General features: G+C 40.8%; 1 protein-coding gene across 1 annotated transcript in view; it reads left to right on the top strand.

Moving 5' to 3' along the window:
* CLIC4 (chloride intracellular channel 4) overlaps positions 1-13199 on the top strand; it is a 312082-nt gene that overhangs the window by 270252 nt on the left and 28631 nt on the right. The window contains exon 5 of the mRNA XM_069223930.1: positions 6101-6282. Within this exon, the coding sequence (XP_069080031.1) occupies positions 6101-6282 (182 nt within the window). The remainder of the gene's footprint in view (positions 1-6100; positions 6283-13199) is intronic.

The raw sequence follows: 13199 nt of genomic DNA, 5'->3' as shown, positions 1-13199 counted from the left end.
GCTGAACCACACCATCATCGAACACTCCCGCTTCCAGTATCCCACGTTTCCGCAAAGATGACACGGTCACATCTTCTTCATCCCTTGCACATCATTCTGAATCACTACAGTACTCAAATCCGCTCCAGGATTCAGATTGATTCCACGTCCTCTACCTCTCCCCTGGGGTTGGAACATTACAGTTCCCTGTTGCTGTGGTATTTGCTGCACAAAAGCTCCCCTGCACTCCTGTTTGACCTGCCTTAATCTGCATCACCATCGCTTTCTCCTCCAACTTGAATTCAGTCTCATCACTACAGTAATTTGCATACGGCAACACCTCATCAATCGGCTTCGCTTGCCAACAAATCAGATGACTCTTAAGGTCTCAATCCTTCCACAAATCTGAACACAAAATGCAACACGTCTTTCGGCTCAATTGCTTCCTTACCACTGTACTCCTTGAACGCTTTCAACAACCTCTCATTATATGTATGTATCGATTCCTTTACTTCTTGTACTGTCCTGTCAATTCTCTGCCAATCAATATTTTTAGGCGCGATTCTCGTCTTCAGGAACTCAATCACCTTAAATTAATTTTTCATCACTTCGGGTGACGGTGCACCTGTAACTCTATCCTGTTCTGGTTCACTCGTCGGTCAATCCACTGCTCTTGCATTCAACCCACAAATCAGCTGGCACCACTTTCTCCAACAGAGTTTTCAGGTCTTCCCACAAATCTTAGCACTCGGCAATAGTTCTTTAAGATGCCCTTTCATCCCAGCTGATCTCATGTATTCAAAATCCTTTGATTCAAAATCTAACCTGTAACTCCTTTTCAAGTGCTTTGTCTTCTCAATTTCTATGTCATGCTTTTCTGCCAAATCTGTCAATTTCTGATGTATCTTACCCACTTCTCTTGTAATTCTCAAACACAAGTATCTCAGCTCTTCTTCAGTATAGGATTCTAACCTATTCACTCCCATTGATCCTTCGACTAGTTCAGTTATTTCTATAGCCAGCCTCACACGATCAATCTGCTCTTCACCCTTGGATGTGTTCCGTGGGGTATTCAGACTGTCTAACCACTCATTTAACTGCTGTGCTGTCAATCCCTGTAATGACACATTACTTGCATCCGGCAATGGCACCTGTTGTACCACTGCACCTGGAGCTTGTGGTGTCAAAACCTTCAAGTTTTGACTTACACTCGGGCCATTTACGGCATCTGGAAGCACAACAAGTGAACTAAGGTCCGTTAGTGGCCTAGATCCATCAAAGGTCTGACCCATAGACGAAACCTCCTGCACATGCTCTCTCACCCCCTCCTCACGAGGCTCCGTGACATTTCGCCCTGCTCTCCTGTAATCGGCTTCTTCTGCGCAAACAATGGTACCGCTGGACCAACAGTAATTGGCAACGATATTGCATCTGGTGCCACTCTGACACCAGCATTTTGTGGAAGGGCTACTCCCATGCTTTGATTCATCACTGCTGTCACATCTGACTGTATCCCTGTCATTGGTGTGAACTTCGGCAAACCCTGTGGCTATGCCTGAGGCATCATCGGCCTCGGTACCACTTGCTCTGTAGGCACCTCTAAGTTCAAAGTTGTCTCAAGAATTGGTATCTCTGGATAAGTTCTCTGTATCGGTGGTGGATGCATCTGCGCTTGGTCTACCGAAGTAGTCACTGCATTAGGAGTACTTTGCACTACCCCTTGTACCTGTCCATTATCTGTTTACCTGGTCCCGCTGTCCCCGACGCTTGGGCAGTTGGAGCAGAACTAGTACTTTGAGCCCCCTCATGCACCGCATATGGTGGAGGTCAGTCCCTCAGCATCTGAGTAATAAGATCCTTGACATCTGAATCTTCCACTATGAAAGACTTTTTCTTCTTTTTACTCCCTGACGAACTCTTGTAACCTTTGCTAGTCTCCTCTTTCCCTTATGCCTCATCTTCCTCCATGATAGCAGGAAACAACCTAACATCCTGCAATTTCGCTGTTCTACACCTCTTCTGTTCCCAATCCCATCTTGCCTCTGCTAGGGACTTCTCTACCTTCCTTATTCTCCTCTGGAATTTGATTTCTTGCTGCTGTCTTGTTATGAGCTCCCAAACTGCTAATGCCTCGAACTGTGCTGTCTCGGAAGAGGCTTTCTCATACAGTGTCACCCGTAACTGATCCAAGATTCTCATTTTAAACATTCCTTGCTCTGGAAACGCTAAAGCTCCCTGTTTCTCTATCAATTTGCATCACTGCTTTAACCAAAGACATGGCGCAACACCTCGCTCCTCCATCACAATATAAGCCAGAGAATTTTCTGGTGGGGTAGGCTCCCCCACGGTCACCTTGATGTATGTATCACCCTTCATGGCACTCTTAAACACCTTGAAAAACGACATCTTTCTTCTGTTGCATTTATTCTATTCAAATAAGGAAATGACTTTTACTCCCAAGATTCCCTCCACCTGCTTTCTGAACCAATTGTCTCTCATGGACGGCTGCCAATCCACTCGAAACTCTTCTTACTAACCAACCTATCCCAGCGCGGCTCACTCTGACGTCACACTCACATACTGTGGCTGACAAAGTCCTCCTAGTTTTTGACTCACACAAACCTAATGCAAATTATTGCGAGTACTACCCAAAAACCAATAACCAAAAACAAACCTAATGGTTTACTACAGGAAGGTACACAATGGCTTCAGAGACCTTACTGATTTTCACTGATGGCCCTTTTGCTCATGCAGCTATTCCTCTTTCTCAGTCTCCCACATTTGCAAGCAAAATTCGACCCGCAAATTTGACTCTCAACTGATCAATGGGTCTGTCCTGGTGCACATGGGACTCGCCAAATCTCATCTAAAAATTTCTCTTACTCACTTAACTTGCACACCGATTTGTTGACCATGCCCAATCAACCTACTAAACCAGACAGATTACTACATATAACCAAGTCTCTCCTACACTTGTCAATATACTCGGGAGTCTTAGACCACGCAGGCGCTCCATACATCATCAACAACCACACGGACAGTTTTTATGCCCAAAGCGCCACACATGTGAAGTTCGATGACTTCCCTACTCTCATACTGCGGAGTATGCACACTCCTACTAAACTTTTACCTGGAGTACACAGACTCCCTACGTTCCCTCACGTACGTCACAATTCACCTGCGATTTGCATAAGCCTTTGCAAGCGCAATCTACCACTTTCACACCATCACTAGAACGCCGAGAACATACCCAACTACTACTAGCAGGATCTAGGAAAGTCATTTCTGGGCTTAAGGGGACATCATTCTTGCTACAGTTGCCATGACGAAAAATAAAATCCAAATCACAATATTAATAATGAACAACTAACTTAACTCAAACTACCACCATAACCATCCGTCACCACATAACTAGTTCTCCAAGGAAACTAACCATCAAGCTGCTACCAAAAACTGCTAGCGTGCCTGGTCCTTAATAAGTAAACTTATAAGGGGAGGCGTTTAGGTCGATGAACCTTTTGATTCGCATGGAGTATCCTAGCTACGGTGTAACCAATGTCTCTCAATAATCAATACACAATCAATAACTCTATCATTAATCAGCAGTTAATAGTATCACAGCATGACATTTCAGTCATGAATAACCACAACTCAATATACTTTTTTGCAATTTTATTTCCCTATTAGTTACAGTAACATGTAATGAGATTATTTAAAACTTTATCCAAATCAGATCAAGATTGATTTATTTGTAACCTCCAATAACATAATCTAATCAAAAACTTGAGACAGAATACATTCTAAAGCATTGGCGTAAGTCAACATATGAATCAAAGGTGAATACGTCCACATGAGTAGCAAAGTTCAGCAAATCATTTGCCACTGTATGTGTCAGTGTCTTAGAAAAGGAACCTTTCATCTAACCCAGATTAGCATTAGCATGTGGGACTTCATGCAAAACAGTTTAGAACATGAATTTGGAAAAAACATTTAGCTAAGTGAAAAACTATTTAGAGAGCGCAGTTGGTACCTAGAAAGAAAAAGGCAAAAAAGTAATTCAGTCACATTGTCATAGCTACCTATCCACGGTATGGATCAGCAACAAAGTTAGTCTTCGTCTTCAGGTCATCAATCGATCAGCATCACATCAGGCTCTCCTCTTAGAGAGTATGAGCCCAATAACATAATCTCAAATCTCTTCGATCTCATAGTTTCTCTCCGGACATCTGCACCTAACATCTCCCGCCATCCATCTGAAGTTTTCTCCTTTTGTCACGACATTATATCAAAGTCACCCAGACTATCCCCCAATTCATAATTGGTCATTTAATCACATGATTTCCCTTTATCCAATAAATTCCTTAATTCAAATCTCTGAATTCTAGTATTAAACAGTTCTCAGATTGTTGATTGGTTTGCTGTACGATGTTCTCATCATCCGGCTCGTCTGGTATCGAAAATGTTGCGACTTCTTCTCCAGTCACTGTCTCCATTGTTCAAGTCCTGGGAAAGTACACTATGAATGCTTTACACACTCCTTGATACAAATTTTGATTCCCTCATCTCCTGTCCGTCGGTTCTCACATAGGATTCTAGCTAAGCAGATTTTATTAAACAACGAGCAGTTTATGGTCAGTTCAACACATCAGCATTTCTACATTGACGGTTAATATTCAGCTTCTGCACAAGGCCTGGCAAAACTAGGCCACAACTTCGGCCAAGTTAAGCTCTACAATGTAATGCAAAACATACGTTGTATATATCTCGATATGATATATTACTACATTGTTATTATACATTTTCAGTATTCCACATGTTTTAGTCACTTTTTAATATAATTCGTGCATTTTGGTAGTCACTCTTCGAGGGCACATTTTCAAATGTGCACATTATTTTTCTACGTTAATTATTTTCTACATTTTTCATTATTCAAAATACATAAACATTAATTAATCATTTCTAATTAATATATTTGCTCTAGCATTTTCATTCACTACATTACTGCAAATACTTTGTGTGAAGCTGGGTCTGCTAAGAAAAGGAGCTGAAAGCCTTTCTCGTACAAATACATTTTGGTGGGCTGTCACCTTAACCACCCCCCCAAGATAATGTACCCAAGAGCGAATCAAACTGCACTACTTGTGTCTCACCTCAGCTTGCTGCGACTTACTTCATCACTGACCTCCCCTTTTAATCTCTGTGTAGTATATGCTCTTGTAACGACCGAAACAAGCAAATATCCATTTGTTACGACCCTCTTCTTTGTGCCTTTGTAATTGTCTTAACTATTTGTAACTTTGTATCTCTTTTAAGAAAACCTGTTGAGTAACAAAGCACTTTAACACCTTTGGGTAATGTCCGCTGCATATAAAAATGAATAAATAAATGTGAGAGTAGCATTTCTGAAGCAAAATGCTGTTTACACCGGAGTTGGTCTTACTGGGCCATCATCGTAAGTGCCTGAATGTGTATATCCCTTTCTGAACCACCCATTTATGTGTACCATGTTCACTCTGTACTACTCCACCTTAGGGAAGTGATCAGTGCTATGAGCTTTGAAGGTTCCATGACAGTTAATGTTAGGACGAGCCAGCTATTTTTTTTAGGTCTGGCTTGATATACAGCAGTATGTATTACTAGTTTTATACATTATCAGTAGAGTAGGTCTTGGCTCTGCCAGGGCCATATTAGTCTACCACGTCATGTAATTGTCTGTTTGCTGTATAATTCCACCTTCATTTGAGTGCTTACAATGTAGTGTATGAGGGACTATTTCCTAATTTAACAGTACTCTGAATCCTCACACGTTAAACTATTTATCTGATAGATGCATTTTAAACAGAACACGATCATGTTGTTTTATTTTATTTTTAACTGGGGTAGTTTTTGTAAATGTTTTAATCCAGAATCGGAGTACAAGCCAGACTGCATAGCTTTACCAGTGTATTAGAGTGAGTGAGAAACTAGGAATGCGATGGCAGTTCTTTCACATCTGAACTTTTATAGTAATCCATGGAGGAGCATGTTTTTCATTCAAAATGGCTGTTGACTAAGAAACTTTGTTTCATATCTCACTTCTCCTCATTTTTTAATGCTCTCTTTAATCATCTATTTTTTTCAGCTCTGGAACGCGGTCTTTTAAAAACATTGCAAAAACTAGATGATTATCTCAATGCACCACTACCCGAAGAGATTGATGAAAATAGCATGGATGATATAATTGTTTCCAACCGCAAGTTCTTGGATGGAGATGAAATGACCTTAGCAGACTGCAACCTTCTGCCAAAACTGCACATCGTAAAGGTATGTTTTGGGCAAACCTTTTAATTGCACATAGCAATGAGGCAAAGTGGTATTCAGTAGTGGAAAAGTGAGATTAAGCTCACCCTGGAAACTTGGTGTCATACTTAGTCTAGTGTTATGTGGCATCATTGCAGTACAGATAATGTGAACAGCCGTGTCCAAACTGTTTTTTAAAACTATTTTGCATAATCAATGAAAGCCTTTCTAACACCCAAAATACCAGAGTCCTACGAGGAGAGGATGCTCCACATGACTTGTTATTAGTAATTTAAAAAGGAAATATAGTTTTATCCCATTTTTGCCATTTTTTAAATTTGGAATAGAGGACCTAAATTACTTGTGTGTAACTCCAGTTTTTTTGGTGTTGGTATCTTTCATAGATCCCAAGCTTAAATCATTTCCCATTATCATGCTTGGAATCCCCGGTACTCTCTACTGCTCACCTGCTTCAGGGCAGAGTTGAGGCTGCACTCCATGGGAACCATATTTGCATCTGCTACGTTTTATGTAGGAGTACCACTCCCGGACATATGCTCCACAGCCGTGTGGAAAATCAGACACACTTTCAACTAGTACTTCTGCCTGAATTGCAATGACTCTTCAGTGAGGCAGTAAATTCTGTGCGACCTGTTTCTTTAAAGAAGAGCCTGTTATTTGCAGTTTGTTGTACTGCTTGGTATTCGCACTTTGACGTACAGCTTAGTATTGTGATTCAAACATTTGCATGTATAGAAGAATCAGTGCTTGGGAAGAAAAACGTTACTTACATGTAGTTCCAATTCTCCAGCACTTTCTTTAACAATTTCTTGTAAGTTTTTACAGTTATATTATAAGTAATTTGTTTACAGCAGTTAGAAACAGCTTTTGACATTATCGATGAGACATAAAATCAGTTAATAAACATCACTATTTCAGTGTAATAGGATTAATGAAATGCAGTGCAGTTTTTCATTTTTGAAATAGAACTTTAAAACCCTCAACCACTTTCTTACATGACATCGACAACATTTCAGCCAAATTTGAGCAACTTGGCACATCAGCTGTTCCTGTCCAATCCTTTGTCTCCTTTTTCATGTAAGTCTTGAAGAAAAGTCATAGAGATTCAAATTGCTGCACTCTTACTTTTAATATAGCTGACAGTTATTCTATTGCATATGTGTTCAATATATTTCTCCACCACACCTTTATAGAAGTCAAACTAAAGAGGTTTTCTCCCTGCCTGCTAGGTCTTGGCTTGTGTTTGTACAGTGTTCTACAGTGTTGTAGTTGGAGGGGGCTATATTATGAAGTCATTGCTTGTTGACATTGTTATATTGAAATTTCCCTGTCTAATGGCTCACCATTCCCATACATATCTCCTAAACTGTGGGGATGGGGGAAGACAGGTTCCCCATTCCTCATTGAGAATCCATTGCCTGTTTTTCCTTGTGAAAATTCTGGGGTATGTCCTACTGGGCAAAGGGGTGAAAGGAATAATATTGTGTTTTCTTTTTTACTTACAATATTCCAGTAGTCTAGTAATAATATTATCACTATGCGGGTGTTCCCTTTACTCTGTTTATGTTTCTGTGGTAGCCAAAGTACATTACATAACGACACTGTATAGTAGGAAACTCTACCCATAGTGTTTTCCATGGAATCAGTGACGTAAAAGGCCTGGTCTTAGTTGTGCTGCATATATATAAGTTTCTATGTTAGGAGGTCCTAATCCACCAGCGCTCTGGCCTGTTGTAATGTATCTGTGGACTTTTAACCACACTCACTGCACGCCCATCACTATCACACGTTCATGGACTTGCCTTTCAAAAATCTTTTGTTCTCAATGGTAAATGCTTTACATTTGTCCCTCCTTGAGGCAGTTTTGTTACTGCCTTGGCCATCAATCCTCTTACATGGATAATTGCATGTTTGCCGATACGTTTAACTGTGAACAAATTTCTTTTTCCTTTTGTGTCTCTCCTTTGCGCTCATGGCGGCCGTGGCACTTGAGTCAGCTTGCTTAATTTCAGCTGTATTACTTTTAATTTTCAATTTATGTTGCAAGAAAAGTCCAGTTAGAAATTTGCAACGCTAATAACTCTAACTCGAGCAAACGTGAGACCCATTGCATTGCAAATGCTTCGTCCAGTATCTTGTATTCCTGGCTAATCTGTATTTTGCCCTGATATACAAATGCCACTAGTTTCTGTTGTATTTACAATGTTTGTTTTAGAAAATTTTAGAGCAGTTTACTAAACTACAAAAAGAGGTCCAGTTAAAAAGTTAATTTTTTTTCCATCTCTGAAGTTACAGGTTTTACTTCACCTGCTGCTTCCCAGGTATTTGATGGGCTCGTCTGTCCACGCTTGTTTCTTGAGCTATGCCTTTGCTTCTGTTTTGTGGATCGGAAACTCCCATTGCCTAAGATTTAGTTTAATTTATACTAAATATGGAGAGTCTAGCAGACTTTTCTAATTCACATAATAGGGCTGGTAGTAATGTTTCTGGCTGTAGAGGGAAACGCAGTCTATCACCCTAGAATAATGCTGTGTTGTATTCCTTCTACTTTAATGTCACTCCTTTGAGTTCCAGATTATTTGTCATTTTTTGAACCTGTGATCCCATAGTTAATGGAAAAAATAGCTGCCATCCCTGTCTTGTCTCTCTTGTTAGCATTATTTTTAGGGAGTATTTTGCGTTATGCCAATGGGTTTACATAGTTAGCCATGATAATTTGAGTTAATTTTAAGACTCATCCTTCTTTTGCTAGTACATTTCTTACATAGGCTTAGTTTACCCTGTTAAAGGCTATCCAGTAAGAGAAGTGCCATTTGCATGTTTGTGTTTTTTTGGCTATCACATTTAAATCATATGCCAGTCTTGGTGTTGTGGCTAGTCGGTCTGTTTTTAATAAATCCTGTTTCTGTTCTGGTGAGAGTGCAGCCTACAATCCTTGTAAGCAGGATACTAAAATTGACGTGAATATTTTCACATCAAAATTTAATAAGGCTGTTGACCTGTCGGATGTGCATGTAGCTGGATCCTTATTTAGCGTTCGTATGAAGGAAATAAAGTAGTCCGTATGAATTTCGTTACAGTTCTAGATTCTAGAAAGTAGTTGAATGTTGTAGTCAATCATTTTGCTTAAAGATGTGAATAGCCCCTAAACAAATTTACTGATAAGCCCTCTGGATTCAGGGCTTTGTTACACTTTATTTTTGCAATAGCTGCTCGTAACTCCTCAGTTATTAAATCTTCCAAAGGCAGTTGGTCTTATGCTTATCGTCGGCGAATTTGTCGTCATTTAACTCTAGTTCTTGTTGGATTTCATCAAGTCCTTAGGCCCTATGCAATGATGCATACTACTGATGGAATGTACAGATAATATTCTCAAGGTCAGCATGTTCGTTCCCACCACATTGCCTACAGCTATTATATAACTCTATTTTGGGGCTTTTTTTTCACCTTGTACGCTGACAAGCTTTCAGCTGCATTGCATTTTTCGTGATATGTTTGGTTTGTATATAGTACTTTTGAGTCCCACTGACCCCTCTGTTGTTTTCAGTAAAATAACGTTCTAGCTTTTCTCTTATTGTCAACCTTAAATTTTCATCTTTGAATGGTACCTCATTAATCACCCATGGCCTTTGATGTGCCTTAACTGAGGGGGTAACATATAATGTCAAAAATACCTGATATGGCATGATTTGAAATACTTGTGGCTAATTCTGTAGGTAGAGCAACAACACCCCTAGTTCGGTCTATTACATAATCTATGCTAGCGTGTCTTCTCTGCTCTCTGGAGTAAAACCTGGTATGTCATAGCCATTTATAGAGCGTACAAAACCAGACGGTATCAAGGTGCTGGCAGAAACCTGCTCAGGGAGAAAGGCATTTATTCGTTCAAAGCCATTCTGGGTAAAAAGCCAAGTTTTCGATTGTTTTTTAAAAGTAGAGAAGATTTCCCCATCTGACATGTTGGGCGGGAGGGTATTTCATAATTTGGCAGCTCCAGCCAAAAAGACCCTTCCTTCCCATCTGGCTCTGCAAAATCTAGGGACAGTTGCCAGTCTGCGAGAAGATCTGAGAGCTCTTGTAGGCACATAATAGTAAAACATGGCATTAAGCTGTTCAGTGTTTTGAGATAACTGTACACAAGGCTTTGAAAACAGTTCTCTTGTTGATGGGAAGCCAGTGAAGAGCCTTCAGACTTTCCCTAACCAAAGCTGCCTGGGAATGTTCAGTATAAGCCGAGCAGCAGCGTTTTGGGTCACCTGCAGATTATCAATACCATTCTTGTCCATATTATGATAGAGGGAATTACAGTAATCTAGACGGGAGGTGATAAGGGCAATGACAACCGTCTGTCGTAGTTCATTAGGGATGAAAGGGAAAATCTTCCTCAGTACTCTGATAATATAAAAACAGGTATTGGACGTGAGACCAGCTTGGGTGTTAAAGTTAAAAAAAATTATCTACTAAGATACCCAGATTCTAGCAGAATCTAGAGATGGGAAGAGGACCACACTCCTCGGGCCACCCGATATCAGACCACTTTGAATTCTGGGGACCAGCACCTCTGTCTTTCCAGCATTGAGTTTGAGTCTTTCAGTGTTATGTTGTGCTCTCCGTATGCCCATAAGTGCATTGTCGGCTAATCCTAGTAGCAATAGGGGTGGAGCTTGTTAGGATCCAGGACGTGCTGTTGATTTATCTTTTGTATCATTGTATTGAAGTTTTCCCAGTAATAGATTGCTTTTGTGTGCTATTTTTGGGAATAATTCTGAATTGAATTGTTTTCCCATTATTCGTTCCATCTATGAAATTGATAGCTATAGTCATATGGTTTAGTGTCCCACTGACTCCTATTATTCTGCTTTCCTTGTCAGTGTATTTGTTTGTTAAAGTAAATTTAGGAACTCTTCTCATTAATATTGCCCCCCCACCCTCTTCTATTTTATTGGAACTGGAAGAGAGCAGTTGTGAAAGACACCACCAGGAACGTAAGTTTAATGTGTTTGTTGTTATTGGGTGCATCTTCTGCAGTAAAACTATATCTACTTCTTTGAGGTGGTGCCACAGAAGTAAGTCCTTTCTTTTAACTTGTGAATCAGGCCCTGTGTATTTGGGGTAACTAGTGTCAGCAGGTTTCTGCTAGCCATTTTATAATTGTACTCGTTTTTTAATTGATCATTTTGTGTTGTGTTATATTTTTGTCTGCCCATCTCTGGTTGGGGCTGCTGGTGCTTCCATATGTCAAACAATATATCATGTCTATTATTCCTTTGACTACTCCAGGCTGCAACAATACACTTTGGGCCTCATTACAACTTGCCGCCCGCCAAGTTGTAACCGCTGTGCGGCCGCCAATGCAGCCACACTCCCGCGGTGCCCATTTTGACATACCCGCTGGGGTTTCCGCCCGCCGGCCCAGCGGGTATGTGGGCCACAACATGAGAACCGGCTCCAAATGGAGCCGGCGGTGTTGCGGCCGTGCGACGGGTGCAGTTGCACCCGTCACGCTTTTCACTGTCTGCATAGCAGACAGTGAAAAGCTGCATGGGGCCCTGTCAGGGGGCCCCTGCACTGCCCATGTCAGTGGCATGGGCAGTGCAGGGGCCCCCAGGGGCCTGCGACTCCCCGTACTGCCAGGAAAAGGCTGGCGGTAAGGGGACTCGTAATCCCCTGGGCAGCGCTGCCCAGGCGGATTATCACCGCCGGGGCAAATGTGGCGGGAAACCTCAGAAGACCTCAGAAGCACCGCCAGCCTGTTGGCGGTGCTTCTGTCACAACAGCCCTGGCAGTCTTGGACCACCAGGGTTGTAATGAGGGCCTTTGTCTCTGATTTGAATTAACAGATTAATAAATAATATAACCATCAAAAACATGAATACACTTTTCTGTACAACTCATTTTCAATACCTTAGTTATATTTATATGTCTTGTCTGATGTATTCCACTGAGATAACTCCTAGCTACAATCTAGGGCACCCGGAGTCCCACCCTACCGAAGCAAACTTTAATTTTAACCTGGTGTTGTTCAGTTGTAACCATATTCTTTGGATGAAGCGAGTCTTATGGGTGGCTTCCTTACATTTTAATGTGTTTTGAAGAATACCCTTAATAGGAAGAGCCTTTTACAAAATGTGCATTATAGCTTGTTCTGCTTATCCTTCATCTGAGATTTCAACCTGAAAGTTTTTTCCATTGCTTCACCTGTCTTACTGTGCTGCTCTCCTTTCTCTGCTTAAAATTCGAGTAGTCCAGTCACACTGTTGTTTAAATGATGTTGATTCTTAAGCTGTGTCTTGTGGTGTTGCAGGTTCTTGTAGGTTTAGAATTTCTTTTGCTTCCTTGGGGGTTTTGACAGTGGATTGTTTGTCGTTGTTTGTAAAAATCAGTCAAAATGGGTAGCCTCATCTGTAAGGTATTTTCTTTTGAAGGTGTGCCCTCAAATCTCTGCATACTCTAGGTTTACTTAATTTGCAGACAATATATGCCCTGAAAATGTGATATAGCACCTCCCTGTTGAATTGTATTGGTCTCCTTGTGCTGCCAGTGACCAGAAAGCCCTCCTTAAACTTTAGAAAATGGATACCTGTGGCAAAAACTATGGCCAACGTACTTTACGGCATTCATGTAGGAGAAGCTGTATGTTACCTTTCATCAGTAACGCTTGCATCTCTTGGTTGCCCAGCCATAGTTCCTTTTCTTCTTGTTTTGCAGTTTGTGCTCTTGGTTTCCTGATATGCCCCCTTTGTCTGATTCAGGGGTTCTCTTATTGAAGAAGTTTTGTTCTAGAAAATGCCCTTTTGTGCAGTATAACCATCTGCATTAAGCCATTTCTTCCTATTGTTTTTGCATTTTGCAACAAAATGTTGTACAAGTAGATGTTTTGGTCCTTATTGAAGTTGATTTAAATTGAGATTTTCCAGCCT

Source organism: Pleurodeles waltl, chromosome 3_1 (genome assembly GCF_031143425.1).
Source record: "Pleurodeles waltl isolate 20211129_DDA chromosome 3_1, aPleWal1.hap1.20221129, whole genome shotgun sequence".
Classification (NCBI taxonomy): Eukaryota; Metazoa; Chordata; class Amphibia; order Caudata; family Salamandridae; genus Pleurodeles; species Pleurodeles waltl.
Note: the sequence above shows the minus strand (reverse complement) of the source record. Positions and strands in the feature narration are given on the sequence as shown.